The following is a 23,430-nucleotide window of genomic DNA, read 5'->3' as shown; positions in this document are numbered from 1 at the left end:
AAAAGTTAGAGAGAAAAAAAATTAAGGGCTCTTAAGATTACAAAAGAGAATGGTGTAAATCAAAGCAGATAAGGGCACATACCTTGAGAAGCTTTGGGCCCTGTGTTCTCGAACGATTCTTCGTTATAGAATGACAGAAAATCTTGAGTGGGTTTTGCACCAGCAAATACCTTGCGTCCCCTTTGAGATTCACATGAGAGAGAGAGAGAGATTAGAGAAAACAGGGAGAGGGAGATTAGAGAAAAAAAGGGAGAGATAGAGAACACATTGAGAAATAGAGAGAGCACATATTTTGATTCGAAATAGAAAGAGAGATATTAGAGAAAAAACATTTAACGAAGAGATTTGAGAAAACAGGGACAGAGAGAGATTGAGAGAGAGAGAGAAAGAAAGTAACCCAGAGAGTGAGAGAGCTCTTATCAGTTACCGGCGGTAGTGAGACCAGCAGAGAGACCGTTGACCGCCACAGGAGATGTAGAGGCAGGGGCGGCATGGCAGTCCACTTAGGGTTTGGGGGAAAATAAAGAAATCGATATAGGTTTTAGGGTTTTCGATTTTGTTATAAATATATTATATATAATTTACGTTATAATTTGTATTAACATAAATTAAACGGGTTCGGGGTGGGTTCAGCCATACCCGTACCCGCATCCGAAAATTTCATGTATATATTTTTGGACCTGGACCTGTCCCCGTGGGTCCAAATTTGGACCCATACCCGGTCCAGTTGGGGTATACCCGCCGGGTCCTGGGTCGGGTACAATTCCATTGCCAACCCTACTTAGGGGTCACTTGTGACCTCTACCCTCTCTTTTAACATTAATAACCCTAATTACAATTTATGGATAATATGGCCCTTATTTTGAGACATAAGAATAAGGACTAAACAAAAGTTAAATGACAGTTCTATCCGTCAAATAAAATAAAGCTTATTCCTTTTAGTTCCAACACAAATTGCTTGAGCATTATTGCACCTAGGAAAAGTTTAGCTCAAGTTGTAGGTTGGATGAGATAAAACCTGTGGCAGTTTCAATTATATTGATATTCATACTTAGTGTGACTAAAAGCCTAAACAAGTCAAAATATTGAAAAGCCACCCAAAGTGTGTTTTTTTAAAGAATAAACCTAGAATATCAAGGATCTATTTTGAATATAACAGTTATTTTTGGGTAGTTGGTTAAGCATTGAACGCAATTCATGTAACATCAGATTTTTATCCTAACAATCTACTGAAGTTTTAAGTTGTCTAGCCTCCTAAAATATGATTTCTTTGATCAAGAATCCATAGTTTCTCATAAGGTTTTGACCTAGAATTTGTTTTATCTTTGCTGTTTTGCATAAACTAGGATTTAAACTGTGTTTCTGGAGGAAGTGGTAGCATTGGTGGCTTTGGACATGCTGTGCTGATGATTTTCTCTAAAAATTAGTTACTTTGCATTTAAAATTTTCTTTGCTTCGCATCATATTGTAGAAACTATTGATCAAGTTATCCGCATGGTTTTCTTGAGTTTTTTGAAGATAATTCAGAAAAATGAATCAATCTTATGCCCTATTTTTGGTAGGTCATGCATAATACACAATTAAACTAGATATGGAGCAAAGATTAGCAAACATCTGGCGCATGAGTGTCAATGAGAAGAAGTTCATTGAAAATGCTTTACTTTCAGACCACAGAGTTGATGGACGCCGCCCATTTGACTATCGTCGACTATCTCTGAAGTTCGGGAGGCATGTATATTCTAATATTGTAATTGCAAATGCAGGATGATAGAAATTACAGCTTGCAGGAGTCATGATAACATTTTTTTTTTTATTTCATTTTATGAATGTATATTGATTTCTTTCTTGTGTAGGTTTTTCTTTTTTGGTTAAGGAAATTCTTTACTCTCACATACTAAATAAGCTTGGTGTTCTTCTGTTAACCTTTTTAGTAACAACTAAGGAAATATTTCTTGGCTATGCAGCGATGATGGTACAGCAGAGGTGCAGCTTGGGCAAACTCATGTTATGGGGTTTGTGACTGCGCAGTTAGTCCAACCTTATCGAGATCGACCCAATGAAGGCACATTTTCGATATTCACTGAGTTTTCTCCCATGGCTGATCCTTCATTTGAGCCAGGGCGCCCAGGAGAAGCTGCAGTGGAATTGGGACGCATAATAGACCGTGGCTTGAGGTAAAAGTCAGTTCTTTTTTCTATGGGTTTTGAGTTTTTTGTGTTTTTACTTGATGAGTTTAGTTATCATTCAATTTTTTCAGACTAGGTTTTTTTCTCCCTCTGTAGCTTTTGTTGAGGTGCTTATTGTCATGTTATCAATAGCTTGATTTCTATATATTCCATTAAAGTTGAATGGAAAGAATTTGAGTAGTAGGTTGGCCTGTCACTCGGATCCACCATTTTTTCAAACTGCATTTGGCCAATATGTTGTTCATTTGATAAAGGCCCTATTGATTTTGCAGAATGTAAGTTGAGAACCTTGTTAGCATGTGACCTGAAATGCCCTTAGAGCTATATCAAGTTTAGCCAAAAGAAAAAAGAATTTGAAGTGAACTTGAACAACCAAGATGATGGGGGTGGCCATTGACACCCAACACACTACCCAGCTTGCACAATCTTGCCCAAAAAAAACCTATGGGGACACATTTTCGATAAGTTCAATCGCAAATTTGCTCGATGGAAGGGCTGTTATCTCTCTTTAGCTGTGAGAGTAACACTCATTAAGGCAACTCTATCGAATGTTCCCATATATCAAATGTCCCTCTTCTACATCCCGGCCTTGATAGCTGCCTGCCTAGAACAGTTAATGAGGAATTTTCTTTGGTCGGGGGATGGCACAACGAACAGATCATCTAGTTGCTCGGGACAAGGTGTGCAGGATGAAAGGGTCAGGTGGTTTGGGCATCCGGAGCATAAGAGACTCTAATACTGCACTTCTATCCAAATGGTGGTGGTGCCTTTTCACACTAGAGGGTCACCTCTGGCAGGATGTTCTATATAGTAAATAATGCATCGACCCCTCTAGATGGCTGCCCCCATGCCATGCTAATAGCCTCTCCTCTGGTTTCTGGCGTTCCATTCTTCGCTGCTATGACCTCTTCACAGCTTATGCAAGATTCCTCCCTAGAACTGGCTGGCAGTCAAACACTTTATTGGTCTGATATTTGGATTGGCCACACTACCTTGAGGGACTCTTTTCCCGACCTCTTCCTTCTTGCCACTAATAGAGTAGCTTCAGTCCTCGACTACTTTCCCCAATCCAACCACAGTTGCTCTTGGACTCCCTTTTTCAGATGCACCATGCAAATGGGAGTCCTTCCTCCAACTTGAAGCCCTAATGCATTCCATCTATCTTCATCTCATAGGCGCAGACATACTCATTTGGACACCCAATTCCTTGGGCAGATTCAAAGTATCCTCATACTACTTGGTTTCAGTGTCATTTCGCAATCCCCTTCAGGCGGTCCCCTGATCGGCCAAAGCATGGTTGACTTTTATTCCACCAAAGATGCAAGTTTTCAACCGGCTGACCGTTTATCAATGGGTGCTTACTGTGGATCAACTAGAAAAGCATGGAATACCCCTACCCAATCGATGCCCCATGTGCCTAAGCGCCGAGGAGACGAATGCACATCTCTACCTCCATTGAACTGTCGCTGAATACCTTTGGGGGAAAATCCAACTCTTTGGCTGGGTTTGGGTCACCCCCTAGTCTGTCCCAGGCCTTTTCAACCTTTCTCAATTCCTCCTGTAGCCTAAACTAGGGGTGATGCTATGGAGGGTTACAGTCTTTGCCACATTGTTGTCTATCTGGTTTGAGCGAGACCATAGAATATTTAGAGGCGAAAGTACTTCAGCAGTGAGTCTTAAGGCTAAAATTATAACCATGGTCATCTTTTGGATCAAGAACCACAAGCGGTTCAAAGCTTATTCCACTTCGGACTTTTGGTCAAATTGGCAATTGCTATGCCAATCCACCACCCTGAGGGTTGCTCGGGCCTCGCTTTGGAGACCTCTAGAACCGGGCTGGATTAAATTAAACTTTGACGGCTGCTTCCTTGGAAACCCAGGACCAGCCGGGGTTGGAGGGCTGTTCGGAGACCATTTCGGCTTCATCATCTGCTCTATTCTCCAAACACATAGGATTTATTGATACTACTGCAGCTGAGGCCAATGCTTTACTCGAATGCCTAAGGGCATATAGATCTGAGTTGGGCAACTAAATTGCCATTGAAGGAGACACTAAAACTATTATCTCATGGGCTTCGGGCTCTGCCGCTCACCCTTGGAGGCTGGCCCGCACTTTCGATGAGATCTTCGACATCTTCAGCCAGATTCGCATTTCCTGGACCCACATTTACCGAGAAGCTGATTCCCTGGCCAACACCCTTGCAAAAGAGGGAGCAGCAGCACCTTCTGGAGTGGGTCCCACTGATTTTTTGTACAGAGTCATAATCTTGATCTTTATCACAACGAGAATGTATGGAAATTTTGTATCTAACTCACCATTTTGGTGACATACGATTAAGGGTTCATTTTTTGTATGCTCATTCCTAGCTCTTAATACCAGTAAATATTTCTCCAAAAAAAAAACAAAGAATTATATCTAGTTTTTATGTGTGGAAACAGGGAAAGTAGAGCAGTTGATATGGAATCACTCTGTGTTCTAGCTGGGAAATTGGTTTGGGCAATTCGTGTTGACCTTCATATTCTGGATAATGGAGGGTATGTTTTGAAGTCCAATATCTTCATAGCACTGTTTGCTTTTTTGATGGTCTTGATTTCTGATCAATCTGATGCTAATTTATGCTTCAGGAATCTTGTTGATGCAGCTAACATTGCTGCCGTAGCTGCACTGTTGACATTTCGAAGGCCTGAATGTAGTTTAGGTGGAGAAGATACTCAGAGCGTGATAATACACCAACCTGAGGTTTTCTCTTGGCTGCAATTGTTTTTGTAGCGAGTTTTTAGGGAAAACCCATTTACCTTGTCATGTATATAGGCTAACAGTTTCTTGTAGTTTATACGTAGGTTCTTAATTGCAATCTTCTGAAGTAACCAATGAACTCTATTTGAATTCGGTTTAAAGTAGGTTCTGCACACTTCTATTGATAAGAGAATACGTCAATCTAAAGTTTCTGGAAAAATTTGATTAATATATTTTTCATTTAAATCTTACATTGGGCAGGTGAGAGAACCTATTCCTCTAATTGTCCACCATCTTCCTATAGCAGTAACCTTTGCCTTTTTCGATGATGGGGAAATTTTGGTATGGACCATGCATCCTGGCCATTCACATACCATCTTTATAATGCTTTATAAAATTAGCTTTGTCTACTGGTAGGAGTTGCTTTTATTTATATCAAAGTACTGTGCAGGTCATAGACCCAACATACAAGGAAGAAATTATAATGGGAGGAAGGATGACAGTAACAATGAACACAAACGAGGATGTTTGTGCTATCCAAAAGCCTGGAGGACAAGGTGTTAAACAGAGCGAAATCATGCGCTGTTTGCGGCTTGCTTCTCAAAAAGCAACTGATATTACTGATAAAATAAAAAAGGCGGTGAGTTTGTAGTGCGACCTCGTGCTTTTGATTGGGTGTGGCTTTTCTTGTTTCTCCATTTCTACCCTTTAGTGTTTATTCTGGAGAACACAGTGAGATCTAATTTATTGAGAATTTGAGATCTTATTCTCCATATGAAAGATCACGGTGAGCAAAAATTGGGCCTGGATGTGTTTTCACCATTAGCCGATATGATGAACACATAAAATTAGTTGGTTTCTTTTCGAGCATTCGCAGGTAGAAGCATATGATTTGGAAAGAGCTCAAAGAAAAATCAGGCGTCACTCATCTTCAAGTGCCCAAGCTGCCTGTGGAGCAGACATCAAAATGAGCAAGCAGGTTGTTGATGTCACTCAGAAAAAGATAGATGGATTCAAAATACAGAGCAAGGATCCCATGAATCAGGAAGAAGTTGAGAGTGACACTGATCTTGAAAATAGCAACACTAGAGGTGAAAATAATTCATTTCAACAAGTTGATGAGATCCATGGAAAAATGAAGAGTGTTAATCTTTTTACTGGTCGTCCTTCAAGTTGGTATGCTCATGTATCATGTTGGCACTATTTAGCATTTTAATAGAAGTTATCCATGTTTCCTGTATGTTAATGTCAAGGCATGTTTGTCATCCTTCAAACTTGGTTTGCACTCATGTGTAGGCATCCTTATGGGAAAGGGATTACCTCGTTAAGCACATGTACAAGTTCTGTAGCATTGTCCGGTACTTCCTTGCTCTCTGACTTTACAGAAAAGCATGTGACTTTCTTGCTCTCTTATATGTTGTGTTTTATTACTTCTGTGAACCATGGGCAGCCACTTGTTGTTGATTAGAGATTTTCTTGTCATTATTCTTTGAGGAACCCTGATTAATATAGACATGGAGAAAATTGAATGTGAATACCATTTTTGGGATCCAAACTTGATATGCTGCTTCTTTTGATTTATAAGATAGAAATTTATGTATTTTGGATGAAGCCGAGTCGTGGTGTGTGATACATGTATTGTGATTCAAATGAATTGAGAAATTGAGTTTACGGAGAGCATCCACTGTTACAAACAAAGATCAGAGTAGCTTAGGAACTTACATATGGAATGAGTTAATGTTGAAACTGAGAGTTTGCATGGCACACTCTTGACTTAGCAATGCTGGAAATCCAAACTTTTCCATAGAGACAGGACGCTGAGGTTCATAACTCCCCTATTGGTGTAGGATCCACGTGTAAAAAAATAAACTTGGAAACATGAATTGTTTATGAGAAATATTACTTGAGGGATAATATTCATTAACGATAAGAAGGAATTTTGTTTCTTGTTATCAAAACTCTTTCTAAAACCAAGCTTCAAAAATCTATCACTTTAATCAGATATACTGGCTAATATATTGGCTGCATATCATTCCCATCACAAGATGGTGACAGTTATGGGACTAGTCCATGCTGTGTCTTTTATTGTAGTCCCTCATGTTTTAGTTAATGAGAATGAATTTTATATTCTGTCATTTCACCAGTTTCTTTGAATTTTCCCAGGAATTTGACCCATTTTTACGTGGTTACCACTTCCACTGTACACAGATTTATGAGAGAACTTATTCTTCTTATGGTTGGTAAGGCATCATTCACCTGTCTTGTTCCTCAATAAAATGGCCCTGTTAGATTGACTCAATTTCTTGTCATCCTATTCAAGCTTCTCACAAGAACCACTACTGTCCTTCTGGTTGATAGATTTAGAACATCCTCCCCAACATCACATCTCAAGAACAAGGTGCCTTAGTTATCACAAATGATGGGCCTTAAGGCCTAGCTCATGAAACCCGAGATGCATTGACAGATGATGTAACAATAAATATTAATATGCAACTAGACGTGTCTAAGGCAGTTGATTGCTGTGAGTGGGTATTCTTTTTTCATGTCATGGAGAAATATGGTGATGAGATATTGACATGTCTCTCTCATTGCTCTCTGTCCTCACTAAAGATTTTTACACACTTATTATTGCTATCCTACTCATGACAGACACAAGGGCCCACCATCCCCTAGATTTTTATCATAGCTGTAGAGGTACTTTTGCAAAGGAATTTATAATCTGGCACATGAGGTTGTGGTTAAAGCCCCAGCCTGGGGCTGGTTCCGATGTTCACAGCTGACAGTAAGCAGTAAGTCAAATACTTATTGTCATATGCATTGACAAAAGAAGACATTTTATATGATCTATAGACCTTTATGAACATACATGACATCCTTGGCTCAATGCATCATAAATCTGATTATTTTGTTGCAAGATGTGGACAAAAATGGACAAGGGAGTCATTAGCCAGTGCCGGCTGACTCTGATATTTGCTTTTTCTTGGGGTATTCTGGGGTTGAACGTTTGATATCCTCATTTACGAAACAACATTAATAAATAGAAGAGTAGAACTTTCCTTTCAACAAGGAAGTTGCACTCTCCCTTCCATTTGGGATGGTAATCCTTTGTAATCCTTAGGATTGCCCATTCCAATGAGGGTGATGCAATCTGCAGAAACTTCTTTTGGCTGATTAGTGATGAGGTCTCTGCAGATTATGTGGAATGGTATATGGCACTTCAAATATCAAGCAATGGATATCTGAAAACTAGAGAATACTAACCTAGCTTGCCTATGCATCCGAAGAGGGATTTTAGATTTGGAGAACGACTTTGCGGCCATTGCACAAATTATATCAATGAACTTCCACATTTGTATGCCTGATAATGATGATGATTTGTATGCCTCTGTTTCGATCGAACTGGGCTAACCTTTCCAGCAGTATGAAATAAAAGAGTTAATATAATGATATGTATTTTCTTGCCCTGCAAAGTTGTATTCAAACTGGATCAGATATCATAACCGAACTTACTAGTGCATTTTTGGAAGCCTTTTACTTGTTTTGTAGAGCATTTCAAGTCATGATTAGCAATGTGGAATTTAGCGAAAGAGAAATTTTCAATGTGGATTTACTATACCACTTTACATTGCCCTAAGATATCAAGGATGGCAAGGCATAGGTTGGATTGGTAGACCTAACCAAGTAAATTATAGTTTTCTAGGAGCTTATGGAGGGTAAGGCATAGGCTGAATCTTCTTCAATGAAATGAGCATATCATTATACAAGGGAAATTTGCTTTCAAGCCATTAATTATTTAAGAAGAAAATGAAATTGCTCAGTGTTTTAAAATGCGGCCGCATCATGCGGGATGTGCTTGCATCCACATCGCAAACTGGCACATATGCGCTTTGGATAGATGCGACCGCATATGCGCTGCTTCAGGCTGCATCATGGCCGCATGTCCCGCATCTGTTTACGCAGAAAAATTTATCGATTTTGCTCCTCGGGGAGAGGCAAAATGGTCTTTTTGAACTTCCAAAGATTAGGGAAACTGTTTGGGGGGTTATTATCCCCCCTAAATGAAGATTTTCAGCCACTTTTGTGGCTTTTTTTGCATCAAATCGAGGGAAATTTTTTTTTTTCGAAATTTGGCGAAAATTTTATTTTCATTCAAATCTTTGATTTGGCGGTTGTTTGATACTTGGATGTTCATTTGATGCTTTTGATTGTTGATTTGGGGATGTTAAGGTGAATTTGTGACAAATAATTGGGGGTTTCAGAGGCTGTGAAGAAATCATGCACTACACAGAGTCGGTAACTTTTTATTCCTTCTTGTACAATAATACGGTTATACTTATTTTTGGGGGCAATGTCTTCTTCCCAATCTTTTACTAACAAGGATCCGGCTTGAAAATATGCTAAACTAAAAAATCCGAAAGATAGAAATTGTGTGATATGCTTGCTCTGTGGAAATACTTATATGGGTGGTATTTTTCGACAAAAAGAGCATTTAGCTGGAATTTCTGGGAATGTAAGAGCATGCCCACAAGCTACAGATGATATAAAAAAAGAGATTAGAGAATATTTGCTTAGATTGAAAAAAGATAAAGAGAAAAAAAAAAGAAGAAAGAAAGGAATTACTTGATCATATGCAATTATTTGATGATGTTGATGATGATGATGATGATATGTCTGAAGTTGCTATGAGGCAAAGGGGTACTCATACTCCAACCTCACGAGAGAGGGTTATAAATATTGGTGGTAGTGCTGAGAGAAGAACACCTCTCTCTAAGGGGCCAATGGATTCTTTTTTCATCCTTAGCCCCGAAATTGTGGTTCAGGAGAGAGAATAAAACAAACAAACCACAATTGAAAATAAATATAAGAAAGAACAAAGGAAGTCGGTATGTAAGTGGATTGCAAAGTTGATTTTCATGGTCGGCGTTCTTTTTAATACTATAGCTCTGAATAGTTTTGCATGTATGGTCCAGGCAATTGGGCAATATGGCCCAGGACTTATTCCTCCTTCACTACATGAGGTTAGGGAGCCCTTGTTGAAGGATGTTGTATTTGATGTGAATAAAATTTTGATTTCTCAGAGAGAAGGGTGGGAGAAATATGGGGCGATTATTATGTGTAATGGTTGGTCCAATGGGAAATCAAGGGCATCTATTAATTTTTTGGTTAACTGCCCAACATGTACTTTTTTTGTTAAGTCTATTGATGCATCAGACAAGTCACACATGATGGTACATACTTATGTGGCTTGATGGATGAGATTGTCGATTTTGTTGGGGAGCAAAATGTGGTACAAATTATCACTGATAATGGTGCCAACTATGCTGCAGCTGGGCATTTCTTGACTTTGAAAAGGAAGCATATGTTTTGGACTCCTTGCGCAACTCACTGTGTTAATCTTATGCTTAAGGAAATGGGTACAACATCTTTATTTAGTGGGGTGATTTCAAGAGCTATGTTGGATTTATTTACAATCGTACTATAGTCCTAAGCATGATGAGGTTTTTTACAAAGAAGAGAGAATTAGTGAGACCGGGTATCACTAGATTTGCCACGCCATTTCTCACTCTTCGAAGCCTAGCCAAGCAAAAAAGTGCCTTGAGGACCATGTTTGCTTCAGAGCAATGGAGTCAAAGCAAATGGTCAAAGCATAAGGATGGGAAAAAGATTGAAAAAATTATTTTGAATACATCTTTTTGGAGTCAAATAATTCTTGCATTGGAGGTGGCTTGCCCTTTAGTGAGAGTGTTTCGACTGGTTGATGGTGATGCGAAGCTCGACATTGGTGACATACATGAGGCAATGACTAGGGTAAGAACTGAAATAAAAGATGTTTTAAAGGATAATGAAAATATTCGCAAGGCTATACTTGAAATTATTGATAGGAGATGGGATACCTAGCTTCACAGGCACCTCCATTCAGCCGGATATTTTCTAAACGCTTCTTTTCACTACAAGCACCCATCCATTGAGTCAGATCGTGTAATAAATGGTGGGTTCTTAGATGTGCTGTAGAGGTTGGTGCCAGACAAAGATATCCAGGATGAGATCCAGAGCTATGAATTGATTAAGTTCAAGTTAGCCTTGGGAAACTTTGGGAGAGATATTGCCACTCAAATAGGGACACTTCAGATCCAGGTAAAGGGCAAAAGCCCAAAAATAATCTTACTTGTCTTTTACTTTATGTATAGTTCCATTGTTTATTTTATACCCTTAATTTTTAACTATATTCTAAATTATAAAATATTATACAGCTGCACTGGTGGGCATTATATGGAAATGAGACACCAAATCTACAACGTCTCGCTATTCGAGTGTTGAATCTCACATGTAGTTCATTTGGTTGTGAGCGCAATTGGAGTGCATTTGAGCATGTAAGTCCTTTAGTCCTTATTCCTTAATCCTTATTTCTTGAATTTCAATTTTCTAATCTAAAATCTAATTTATCTTATTTCAAATTTCTACCACAGCTCCATACAAAAAAAAGAAATAGGTTGGAGCAGAAAAAGTTGAATGATTTGGTTTATGTGCGGTATAACGAGCGGCTTAGGGAGAGGTATGAAAATCGCACGAAGCTCAACCTTATTCAATTATATGAAACTGATGGTGATTCCATAAGTGAGTGGACCATGGATCCAAGACAAGAGCATGTGTTTGTGGGTGAGGATTTTACATGGCTTGATGTCGAGCTAGCAACAGGGGCTAATGAAGAAGATCGACCTAACACTAGAGCACAAAGGAGTAGAGGAGCTGTTGGGTCTAGTCGCACTCGCACATTAGCTTAAGAGGTTGAGGAGGAAGCTGCCTCAGAGGAGACCGATGAAAAAGAATACATGGAGGCCGTTGAGGATGATATTGATGATGCGCATGACGACTCTCAAGATGACTTGTCTGATTGATATTTGAAAAAATGAAGTTCAAATTTCAAAATTGACTCTCAAAATGGATGATTGTATTAAGTTATTAACTATTAACTCTTCTTGAGCTTGACTTTTGATTTGTATTTTGTAATATCATTATTTTGTGCTTATGGTTGTTGATGGTTGTGCTTATGGTGCAAATTTGTGCTGATGGTTGTTGATTGTTGAATGCTTTATGAAGCTGGTTTCAAGTTTCTAGTTTCTATCAGGGGATAGTGCATAACTGGATACAGAATCTCCGACAGGTAATAGTTTTGAAGTTAAGCATTAAACTAAAATATCTACTATCACATATATCACCTTCATATTTTTTCTATGCATTAACTTATTTTTTCAGATTTTTTAGAATTTTTTTACATTTATTGATCGCATTATCGCTATGCACCTGCATCAGGGCCGCATCCCGCATTTTAAAACACTGAAATTGCTCCAGTCTGTTGTGGTTAGTGATGTAATGTACAAGTTCCATTCAGTTGTGATGCTATCTGCTGTGCTTGTAATTCCATGATGGATTCAATGACATCCATATTCTCCTTTCATTATTTAAGTGGATTTAGTAATCCATGTAATCACTGGTCACTTATCGTACTTTTTGCAATTTTTTGCTGTGTAATTGTGATACCTGTGAAAATTTCAGCACCGCGTGCAATGGAAGCAGAGAAGAAAGATACAGTTGCCTTGGAAAGGCCTAATGAATCCAAGTTAGAGAAACCTTCTGTGGAGGCGACTGTTGATGATTCTCATACCAAGGAAATGTCTGCTTCAGTGCAACAGGTAAACCAGAAAAAGAGTCTTAAAGATGCTGTGAAAGTTAAGTCCAGAAAGAAGAAGAAAGTAGCTTCAACTATGGTTGGGGAGTAGATAATGCTCCTGGATGGCGTTATAAAAGCAACTTGCCTCCGGGTACGCACTTATTTCTAAAGAGAGACTATTGCCCTGGTCTCTTAGTCTAGAAAATTTGACTGAGCAGTGGGTGCATTTTTTTTCTAGCCCCCATTGTTTTTCTTCTTCACTTGCAAAATTGAGCAAGCAAAAAACCTGATGCCTCTATCAATCTTTGTTTTTAGCAAAGCGGTTCCCTTTATGGGGTTTTGTATCATACCCTGGATTTTGTAGTTTTTGTCTCGTATTTTTTCCAATGAAAAGCATTGTGTTATGTCAGAATAGTATCTTCATTTGCTATGGTTTTATGACGTGCTGTTTTGAAGTGGTAATAATTCTTTGTCCAAGTTTGCTTTCTTTATGTTTATGGAACAAAGAAGAGAGATCTATGCGAAGTGCACGACGTGTACAACGTGCAAAGGTTCTTGACGCACACTTTGTACTTTTCAGAGGTGTCATTAGTTCATGTATGGATGCGGGTTGTGCACGCGGTCAATTTCTTTTTGGAGAAATGGACAAGTATTTGGGTGTCAAGAATGTCGCTCGACTGGTGTAGCATTGCAACGTTGCAAGATTGGTATCGGCGATGCGTAAGTTGTTGCATATTGGCCATCGCAGCATGAGTTGGACAGCATTGTGTATGTCATACAAGACATGTCACGTGTCGTAGCTTGTTGCATGTGCGTCAGATGTCGACGACATTGCACGTTGTGATGTGAAGGACTTTGTGCGACCAATTTGGCTTTAGAACTGAAGAGGTGACTTTGAAGGTATGGAATAGAGAATAGAGCCACAATCCATCTACAATCAGTTGCAATGACTGGCCATGTCATCTTCAGTTACAAATATATTGGAAGTACTCATGTTCTCTCCATATAGTGCTCTTGAATCTCTCTTTCGAGGTAGAGTTCAGCTAGATAATACTTTTCTCCACTTTCTCTCTAAAGAAAAGCTACTCTAATGTTCTAGATCTTGTTATACTCAGGCTATTGTGCAGGTAAGATAAGTTTTCGATCTTATGTTTCATATAATTCAAGAACAAATGTGAATACAATATTCTGGGTAAAATGATAGAATCCACGATGTATCTATCAAGCTTATGAACTAGGGCATCGCAGGGCTGGATGTGGTTGAGGATTGCTGGATATGGGTGAGGATCTACTTCAAAAGGCGACTAAAAACTGCTGTTTTATTTGAAAACACCAAGGTATCTTATCTTATTACTGACTAAATGTCAGAAATCCTCTACCTAGTGAGGGATAGCATGAAGAGCCAACAAAAATTTACCATAAGTGGATGGGGATGACTCGGTCATATCCTCAATGTCCTTGCCTAAACAATATACAATATATGCCTCGGTGCATTTGCGAAGGAGAATTGGAACGTATTGAAGGCTAAATATCAAATGGAAGAATCAAGTAACAAAAGGTTTCTAATTTTAAAATACTTGGATTTTAAATTTACTGAAAATAAACCAATATTTGATTGGGTATACAAGTTACAACTTATTGTTAGTGAACTTAATGGATGCGGAATAGAAGAAGGGGAAAAGAAAGATGAATATTCATGGAATCTAAATTGTTTATAGAATTTCATTCTAGTAAACCTTGTTAAGAGCTAGTCTAAAAACAAAAAAAACAAGATGCATTTCTTTCCTGAAGTAGAAAAGAAAAGGACAAAACCAAGGCAAGAAGTCCAAGACCAAACAAAAGATAGTAAGTTGTGCCTATGGCAGAGTTAGGTATTACTCTAAAAGAATATCTGTACTGGAAACAAAAGCCCAATCACCGAGCAATCAGAGCCGCTAAAGAAGAAAAATTGATTGTATTGGTTGTCGGAGGTAAACATGGTTGAAAAAAGAAGCTTGTTGGTGGGTAAATATAGATGCCACCATCCATGTGTCTATAATGTGACATCTTCAAGGCATTTGAGCTAGTGGGGGAGGGGAACTCGGTACAACTGGGAACCTAGACATTGGCTAAGAGGCTTTATAAGGGTATATATTATTTATCTTTATAAAAAAAGGGAAATTTATCAAAGGGAAAAGTTTATATAGAGCCGACGCTCTAAACAATCGAATTTGAGCCTGTTTCAAAAATCTCACTAGAAGAGGATTGTTTTGATGCCCGGATATCTTCAAATTGATCATCTCGACATCAAGAAGCATGAAGATGAGAAAAAAATGGATTGCAAGTTTTGGAAATAGTGTATTTTGTAACTCATTTTTGGATCGTTAATTTTCAAGATTTTCAAGTTTTTGTAGATATATTGATGATACACTATTTTTGAAGCTTTAAACTTTATAAATAGATATGAAAATATATTTTAAGGCAATCACAAAGATTTTCAATATTGAAACTACATTTTACGATACTATTTGAAGGTAGGTTTTAATTTGATTGTTTAAAACCATAGGCTCTATGCAAACCGCAAGTTTCATCAAATTACTCATGAGAAATGAACAGTTTAACATCTTACCAATACCTTTTGATTTGATTTCAAAATACCCACAAAGTGCAGTTAGAATAGTTGCAAATAGGCAGAATGTTGAATAATTTATCCCTAATGAGTATTTTGATAGATTTCCACCAAAAAAAACAAAAAAGATTTTTAGTTAGGTTAGTGGATTTAGAAGACAAAATCAATACGGTTTTTGTTGATATTTAAATAGAAATTTATTATATGAAAAAATTGTAATATTCATTGCTAGTGGATTGCAATTTTCTAAGCAGTGGATACGTATTTTGGGTAAACTTGGTAAATCTTAGGAGCCGTTTGGATATCTGGAAATACATTTTTAGACATGTTTTTCTATGGAGATGGCATATTTATGGCATTTGGATCAAAATTTTGGGACAAAAAAGTATTTCTATCATAAATTATTTTCCTCATTTGAAGCATAAACTAAAGAAATTGTACCCTTGCCATTACCCTCAATTGATTTCCAGCCAGATTTCCCAATTACAGAGACAACAACTTATAAAATACACCAAAACACCCCCATGAATTAGAGAGAGAAACTACCTCAAATTTTAAGTTTTAGAGAGAAATTATATTAAAATTTTAGAAAAAGAAACTATATCTATTATCTAATTTTAGAGAGATAAACTGCCTAACATTTTTTAGAGACAGGAACTCTCAACATTTTTATAGATATAAAGTATTTTAAGTTTTAAGTTTTAAAGAGAGAGATGTATCTACAAAATTTTCAGAGAGAGAAATTATCTCAAATTTTTTAAAAATAGAAATTATTTTAAATTTTAAGTTTTAGAGAGAGAAAGTACTTAAATTTTTTTTTAGAGAAACTATCAAAATTTTAGTTTTAGTAAAACTATCTCAAATTTTCAGTTTTATAGAGAGTACTTATAAATTCTTAGAGAGATAAACTAGCTCAAAATTTAAGTTTTATAGAGAGAAAGCACCTGAAAATTTCAAGAGAGAGAAACTATCTAAATTTTAAGCCTTAGGGAGATAAATTGTCTCAAATTTTAAATTTTAAATTTTAAATTTTAAAGAGAAAATACCTAAAAAAAAATTACAATGAGAAACAATCAAAAAAATTTCGTGAGAGAAACTATCAATTTAGTTTTAGAAAGAAACTATCTAATTTTTTTTAGGGTGTGGTTTCATGAGGTAGCAACCTTAAACAATCTATTTAAGGTGCACATTCAAATTTTATCGTAACATGTAATTTTGATGCAAAATATTCTTAAGATTATCTCAAAATCTATTTTCATATCTAATTATAAAGTTTTAAACTCCAAAAATGATTAAAAACAAGTAGATCTATAAATATATGAAAATCTTGAAAATGAATAGTCTAGATAATGTGTTGTAAGATGCACCATTTTTTAGACTCAAAATCCTTTTTTTTTTCATAGTCATTCATCTCGATGTCAAGATGATCAATTTGAGGGTTTTGCGATATTAAACCAACATTTTCCAATGGATTTTTGAGGTGCATTTGTAGTTCTACATTTTAAGGTTGCAACTTTATATAAACTTTTTCTTTTTTTTTAAAAGAGAAACTATCTCAAATTTTAAGTTTTATAAAATTTTCAAGGAGAGAAACTATCTCAATTTTTTTAACAAAAAACTATCTCAAGTTTTAAGTTTTAGATAGATAAACTATCTCAAATTTTAAATTCAGAGAAAGAGTACCCGAAAATATTTAGAGAGAGAAACTATCTTAAAACTTTTAAAGAGATAGACTATTTCAAATTTTAAGAGAGAAACTATCTCAAATTTTAAGTTTTAGAGATAGCAAGTACTTGTAATTTTTTTATAGAGAAAGTATCTCAAAAATTTTAGATAGAGAACTATCTCAAAATTTTAAAGAGAGAAACTATCTCAATTTTTAAGTTTTAGAGAGAGAGTGATTGAGAATTTTTAGAGAGAGAAACTATTTCTAAATTTTTAGAGAGAGAAACTATCTAAAATTTTAAATTTTAGAGAAAGAAATTACCTTAAAAATTTTAGAGACAAAAGCTATCTCAAAATTTTTAGGAAGAAAATTTCTCATATTTTAAGTTTTAGAGAGAGAAATTATCTCAAAATTTTAGAGGGAGAGAAACTATATCAAATTTTAGAGAGAGAAAGTACATGAAATTCTTAGATAGAGAAGCTATATCAAAATTTTAAGAGACAAAATATCTCAAATTTTAAGTTTTAAAGAGAAAAAATATTAAAATTTTAGAGATAAACTGTATCAAATTTTAGAGATAAATTATCTCAAAATTTTTAGAGAGCCAAACCATCTCAAATTTAATAATAATAATAAAACATTATAACAAAGGTGAGGTTTGTATAAAGTGACCACTTCTTTCTTCTTCTTCTTGTTTTTTTTTATTTTATTTTATTTTTTTATGAACAGTAAGTAGTTATATTTTTCATTAACTTAAGTAAATGAAGAGTTGCATCAAAACCGAAAGAAAGTAATAGAAAAGAGAAAAACACATCATAGCAGGGCTCCCTCGTTGGCAAGGCGGTCTGCCTACGAATTTCGTTCTCTCTAGAAATGATTAAAGACAACCTCCTTGCTGCAAAACCAAAACAATAAAGTTTAAGGTATAGGATTGAATTCATTATTGAGGGTGATTCTTTTAATGTAATTTTGTGGTGTAAAAAAGAACAATTGTTTTTATGAGACTTCAAGACTTTATTGCTGCAGATTTTGGATCTCTTCTCTCTTTCTATTTTTTTTTTTATATTTACAGGGAGGCTTATGTAGTGATAGACTCTTGTCAAAAGGAGGTTTCTCTTTTCTTTTTGTTTTTATTTCGGACTATGTAATTACATTTTAGTTCAATAAAGTTGTGAAATTAAAAAAAAAAAAAAAACAAAATTTAGAACCCAAATGCACTGAATCTTCACCAGGAGATGAGAATCCTCTTCAATGATGAGTCGAGTGATATGAGGTGGCAGCTTGAGCACCCCTTCTTTCAGGGCCCTTAATTCGATCTCATTGATGTCACTTAAATGCGACCTCCCCTGAAATTGCCAAACTACCAAGCCATCGGCGTCACGAAGGAGGCACCAAATCCCGCTAAACCCTCTTGGACCTTAAGGCTGCCATCAAAGTCGAATTTGAACCACGCACAACAATTGAGCATATTGAGAAGGTTTTCTTCTTCTGAAAAGAGGAAGGTTCTTGAAGTGGGTGAAGAAGGTCTCCTTCAGGATTGAGCGGAAAGGCCCAAAAGCCAGACCCCAATTAAATTACCAACTGCAACTTGTGAGGATCTGACTTTGGTTTCTACTCTTGCCCTCAAAGGTTCGAAGATTCCTCTCTTTCCAAATGGTCCACATAACCACAGCCAGGAGGATTATCCAAAGAACAAGACCACAAGCAATGAATAACGGGGTCCAAATTTGATGTAGTGTGGCGTCAATGGTAGAATGCACCACCCACCTTATAGGTGGGCATCAAAATTTTGTCAAAAGATATAGTTCTGGTGTCAAAAACTTTACTATGGTTAGAGAATTTATGTCAAACTCTAATAATGAAATTAAAACTTTAAATACGGTGGAGATCAAACAGATTTATAAATACTTAAAAATCTTGAAAATATAACTTGTTACCGAAAGCACTATTTTTAGGACTTCAAATTTTTTTCTTTTTTATACTCATATATCTCGATATTGAGATAATCAATTGGGAGGCTTTCTAACTTCAAAACACTCTGTTCTACTGGATTTTTGAAGTGCATCTTACTTATATAATATAAGGTTGCAACCTTATATACATTTTTTTCCTTATAATAATAATACAATCAAAAGCATTAGATGGAAAAAAGTACATAAAAAAAGCCATGAGAATGTTATACATCCATGTAGCATCTACAATCCAAAATGCAGAAATCTATTTTATAGGAAATATGTTTTTCAAGAAATACATTTCAAAGGATTTTCTAGGTAATCTTTTCCATAGATTCAAACGGCCCCTTATGTTATTAGGGTTTGCTTTCATTTTTGTTGAATTTCAAACACTCATTTCTTGTTCGATCGGCCAATTCAGAATTATCTGACTACGATCTTTAGTGGGATCTGAGTATTTGTGGTCTGTTCCTAGTTCTGCACGGTGCTCGTGGATTTTCTGATGTGAATAAGGAAAGCACGAAAATAGGTTCTGAAGTTTACATGCTTAATGGTGTACGCTGATTCCAACTCAAAACTGTAAAAAGACACAACAGAACAGCATAATACAGTGAAAATGCAACTTAAAAGAATGAAAAAAACACCATGACAGAGCAGACAATGCCGAAGAGATGCAGACTAAACCTACTGCTTAAATTACATGTTGAAGATAGCCACACCAACTCTTTCAGAAGGTGGATTCTTTTCTTTCACTAACCAGTGAAGGATATTTTCTTAGTCATCGACACCACCTGGTAGACGCTTTTGTGAAGGTGTTCGTGAGCTACCACTGGTTGTTCCAAACCGTCTCACTGCTGCTGGAATGACTCTTGAAGCAGAGAGAACCTCGGCAAATGTTACATTGTATGACTCAGTTCCGAGGCGGCCTTGCAACCACCCTTTGCTCCCCGAGAATCCGTCTACCATGACCCAACAGTTCTTGAATCCAAGGCCAGTAAGGGCTCTTGCCACTATCTTTCCCACGTCAGCGTACCTATGCAGAGAATCAGGAGAGTGTTCAGTTTCGCAAAGTGGGATCAGGCTTTCAATTCAAAACCATCCCGTTTCTATCTTAAAACCCTTTCAAATTTCAGCTAATGCCAATTCAAAATCCCTTGATATTAGTCAGAATTGTCTTCAGTTCATTTCAAGAAAATACTTTTAGGTTGTGGAAAATGAAATTGTGCAATTCTGATCAAACATGTCTCATACTTTGTAATGGTAAACTTTAGTCCGAGCACCAAATTTCAGCAACCAAAGCCCAAACTTTGAATCCTAGATCTCAATGAGAACACTGAAATGCAAAATCTAGTAATGAGCAATGGTGAAGATAACCAGGAACAGGGGAAAGAACCCACGAGTCCATGATCACGATGTTGGATCCTTGGTTCACTCTCTTGAGATATGAGATCTTCAGAGCCACTATCTCGGCCTCCAGCTTCTTCACATTTCGGACGAGACCCCTTATCTTGCTGGGGAGATCTTCAGATCTGAAGAGAAACCAATAAACAGACTTAACAAAAAAAAAAAACAAGGAAAATGTAAAGGAGTCAATAAACAAATCATAAACTATGATGTCCAAACCAGATGGAACAAAAAAGATGAGAACCACTCACGGTATCGATATCAACTTGTTCTTAGCACTCGAAGGCAAGCGAGGCACTCCAGCTTTGCTCTTTTCCTTCTCCGGTCGAATATCAATCAACAGATAATTCCCATTACTGATTGAGTCCAGTGTTTGAGCAGGAGTTAGCTCCCCTGTTCCATGGAAACAAAAGAACATTTCGAAAGAGAATTGGTTTCTTCTCCAAAATTTCATGGTCAAGCTTGTTGGAAAAGGTGTAGAAATGTGAAGGAAACATGGCATACCCTTGTAACCTCGAAGACTATAGGAGATGGCAGACCATGTGGGCGGCAAGAGAAGGTAAGCAAGGAAAGCACCTCCAGCCGCCACAAGAATCACGCTCGGGTCGGATGAAGACACCGTATCAATAGCTGTGGAGGCAATGGGTTTTGCCCATTCGATTGCTTTTGAGGCCTGCTTTACTGCTTCTCCAGCAGTATTGACTAGACTCTGTTATCAATCAAACATTGTGACGGTTGTTGGGGATCAGGAACTTATAGGCGAGGTTCTCTAGAGTGTTTTGGCGTTTCTTGGAAAATCTTTGGGAGAAAAATCTCAAGAAAATTGCAGAGAGTGAGAGAAGTTTAAGAAAGCATAAGATAATTGAAGAAACCAGTTTGCTTTTTAAATTTCAACTCATACATGCAATAGCAACCAATGTTTTGAAAAACGACTCGGCTAAGTCATGTTCACTTTAGAAAAAAAAAAAAACAAAGATATTATAACCTTCCTCACTTTAGCATCGTATTGGTTGGATCATCTGCCTTTGTATGTTGTGCTACGAGAGCCTGTGGGTTCAATTCCCACGACTTAATTTGTTTTTTAGTGTAACAAAATAGTCTAAAAGGCCAATAGTTTTAACCTGTGTAACTTGAACATTGGGCATTGGATGTCATTCTGGTTGGGTCATCTGCTTTTGTACGCTTAAAAAACTGGGCTCGTTGTAATCGAACCAGTCACTTTGAAAAGCATGCGCATATGCTATCCAAAACAGCATTCATGGCACATAGGTAACATAATGGCATACATGTACCATATAAAAATCGGTACAGCCAACTCGAATAAAACTGGCCTCCGAGTGGGCTCGGTCGAGTCTCGAAATACCGATAGCAAAAAAACTTAGCATTTCACAATGTTCACATGAATTGTATAGGAAGACGAAGAAAATCTTCCATGGAGACCTTTTTTTTGTGAGGTTTTGAAAACCGTAGAGAAATTTTTTCGGGTGAATACCATGGAGACTTCAGTTATAAGGAAGCTCCTCATAAATTTCCAAAGGATACATGGACTCAAAGAAAACAAAGAAATCAGTAAACCGATCTTCTGTTCACCAATGAAGTCAATGAATTCTCATTGTGAGGCATGATGAAAAGGTATCTAGAAAACCACTGGAATTCAGAAGACTAAAATTCGACAACCCCCAAATCGATGACAGATTAGACAATTTACCATGGATACACAAAATACCTTGGCTGTGGTGACCGCAGGTTGGGGGTCGAAACCGAGGGCTCGCAGGGCGTCCTCGGCCTGCTTGGACAGGGCAGAGCCTGCAGGTCCGAGGATGCGGCCTGCCTGGTCCGCAGCCTTTTGGACGAGAGGGGCAGCAGCAACCACACTAGGCTTTGTTGCCTCCACCACCCTTCCCAATGCGTCCACCGCGCCCACAGCTGCCTCTTGTGCCCCCTCCACCGCACTCTCCACCTACAAAACCCAACACAAGCATTGCAGAGAGAGGCTTGAAGGGGTTTTTCCATTTGGAGAGGAGAGACAAATTGAATTGAACCTGAGAGAGAGAGAGAGAGAGAGAGAGAGAGAGAGAGAGAAGTGCAACAAACCTTGGTGAGGGTGGTGAGGATCTGGTCCTTGGGGAGGGCATAAGCAGATGGAGTGAAGAAGGAGAGAGCACCTGCCAATGCGGGGATCATTTTGGGCTTAATGCGTTTGGTTTGGGCAACAACGCTCGATGTTGGAGGAGCCTTGTGTGATAGTGTCTTAGACAGCGTCGCTGCGCATCCAAGGCCTGGCAGGCCGCCCAAATTAGCGGCCATGGGTTGCGGCGGCACCTGACTCACCCACCACCACCACCACCACCACTACTGTAATGTATGGCGGGAGCCTGGGAGGGATGAGGATTGTGTTGTACTACACGCAGTGTACTGTAGAGAGAGAAATAAAAAAATAATGATGTATAGAGAGAGAGGATGAAAATAATGATGTAATGTGATTGGTGGTGGCTGGGATGAAGCTTGGAGGCCATACGATCACACCACGCAAAAGTTTGTCTGTTATTCTATGGATCCAGGTTCTATGCGACCAAGCCCGTACATGTAGAAATGCGGGATTATTAGTAAATTTATTTTTTAGACCAATTTTTTTACTTAAATTTTAAGGACACCTAATCTCGAACATGGTGATCATGAACATAAACAAATACAAAAAATTAAAATTAAAAATACTAATTTTAATAAAAAAACATTTGGACTATTAATTTATATTGTTTTTAGATGGAACACTTAATTGCATCCATCGTTAAGATGAAAACTTTATATTTTTTGGATCGCATATCTAAAAATGCAGTCCAACCCGCATGAAACAATTTTTCTTATTTTATTTATATCATCTGAGCTTTCTCAAGAGGAGCTATGAATTCTCTATCCAATAAACCATTATTGAGCCAAGCTAAGGGTGGCAATTGACCGGATGTACCAGCCCGGCCCGTTCAGCCTATTTCTAAAAGACCAAGGCTTGGACCACATATGTCTGAGTGCCAGGTGCTTGAGGGCAAGACAGAGTTGGGCCTAAGCCAGGGCCAGCCCAGCCTTATTTTTCTATCTTTTGTTTTAATTTTTTGATTTTATTTAACCCGGCCCAACCCATTGGGCCCGATATAGCTAATGCAGGGGACTGGCCAGAGCCTCTTTAGCCTAGTCATGGGTAGTAAGCCAAGCT

The 23,430-nt window shown here is 37.5% G+C and overlaps 2 protein-coding genes and 1 long non-coding RNA gene across 37 annotated transcripts in view; 1 reads left to right on the top strand and 2 right to left on the bottom strand.

Moving 5' to 3' along the window:
- The window catches only part of LOC18448109 (exosome complex component RRP45A), a 39,182-nt gene extending 25,362 nt beyond the window's left edge, over positions 1 to 13,820 (top strand). For 3 of the 32 annotated variants that reach the window (XM_011630176.3, XM_088858103.1, XM_088858102.1), the window contains 10 exons: positions 1,563 to 1,728; positions 1,965 to 2,174; positions 4,626 to 4,721; positions 4,812 to 4,926; positions 5,185 to 5,265; positions 5,375 to 5,563; positions 5,801 to 6,099; positions 6,220 to 6,281; positions 12,478 to 12,743; positions 13,173 to 13,820. In XM_011630176.3, the coding sequence (XP_011628478.1) occupies positions 1,592 to 1,728; positions 1,965 to 2,174; positions 4,626 to 4,721; positions 4,812 to 4,926; positions 5,185 to 5,265; positions 5,375 to 5,563; positions 5,801 to 6,099; positions 6,220 to 6,281; positions 12,478 to 12,701 (1,413 nt within the window). In that variant the 5' untranslated portion in view covers positions 1,563 to 1,591 and the 3' untranslated portion in view covers positions 12,702 to 12,743; positions 13,173 to 13,820. Of the gene's footprint in view, positions 1 to 1,562; positions 1,729 to 1,964; positions 2,175 to 4,625; positions 4,722 to 4,811; positions 4,927 to 5,011; positions 5,085 to 5,184; positions 5,266 to 5,374; positions 5,564 to 5,800; positions 6,100 to 6,219; positions 6,282 to 7,086; positions 9,537 to 11,174; positions 11,973 to 12,021; positions 12,086 to 12,234; positions 12,283 to 12,477; positions 13,002 to 13,172 lie in introns of those variants that run through there. The other 29 variants (XM_088858104.1, XM_088858105.1, XR_016049237.1 and 26 more) reach the window with 28 other exon arrangements.
- A 3,264-nt stretch (positions 13,821 to 17,084) lies between these two features.
- On the bottom strand, positions 17,085 to 18,569 carry LOC148783117 (uncharacterized). Its single transcript, XR_016049232.1, has 2 exons — positions 18,096 to 18,569; positions 17,085 to 17,761 (listed from the first exon to the last, which is right to left on the bottom strand). It is a non-coding gene; the product is annotated as an uncharacterized LOC148783117 (long non-coding RNA).
- A 777-nt stretch (positions 18,570 to 19,346) lies between these two features.
- CAS (calcium sensing receptor) lies at positions 19,347 to 22,641 on the bottom strand. 4 transcript variants are annotated; one of them, XR_016049231.1, is made up of 6 exons: positions 22,317 to 22,641; positions 21,949 to 22,182; positions 20,727 to 20,931; positions 20,474 to 20,615; positions 20,070 to 20,370; positions 19,347 to 19,851 (listed from the first exon to the last, which is right to left on the bottom strand). XR_016049231.1 is itself a non-coding variant. In XM_006858184.4 (6 exons), the coding sequence occupies exons 1-6, from the start codon at positions 22,527 to 22,529 to the stop codon at positions 19,593 to 19,595; spliced, it is 1,185 nt and encodes a 394-aa protein (XP_006858246.1). In that variant the 5' UTR covers positions 22,530 to 22,641; the 3' UTR covers positions 19,347 to 19,592. The 4 variants fall into 4 exon arrangements, 1 of the variants encoding a protein (XP_006858246.1); XR_016049230.1 differs by having other exon boundaries at positions 20,216 to 20,370; XR_016049229.1 differs by having other exon boundaries at positions 20,070 to 20,347.
- Positions 22,642 to 23,430: the final 789 nt, after the last annotated feature.

This window comes from Amborella trichopoda, chromosome 2 (genome assembly GCF_054954075.1).
Source record: "Amborella trichopoda isolate Santa Cruz 75 chromosome 2, AtrichopodaSantaCruz75HAP2 v2.0, whole genome shotgun sequence".
Taxonomy (NCBI): Eukaryota; Viridiplantae; Streptophyta; class Magnoliopsida; order Amborellales; family Amborellaceae; genus Amborella; species Amborella trichopoda.
This window is presented reverse-complemented; position numbering and strand designations above follow the sequence as displayed.

Coding starts and splice junctions, on each gene's coding strand:
- CAS (XM_006858184.4), bottom strand. CDS start 22,529: ATGGCCGCTAATTTGGGCGGCCTGCCAGGCCTTGGATGCGCAGCGACG. Junction 22,183..22,316: donor TCCTCACCACCCTCACCAAG/GTTTGTTGCACT, acceptor TGGGTTTTGTAG/GTGGAGAGTGCGGTGGAGGG. Junction 20,932..21,948: donor CTGCGGTCACCACAGCCAAG/GTATTTTGTGTA, acceptor GATTGATAACAG/AGTCTAGTCAATACTGCTGG.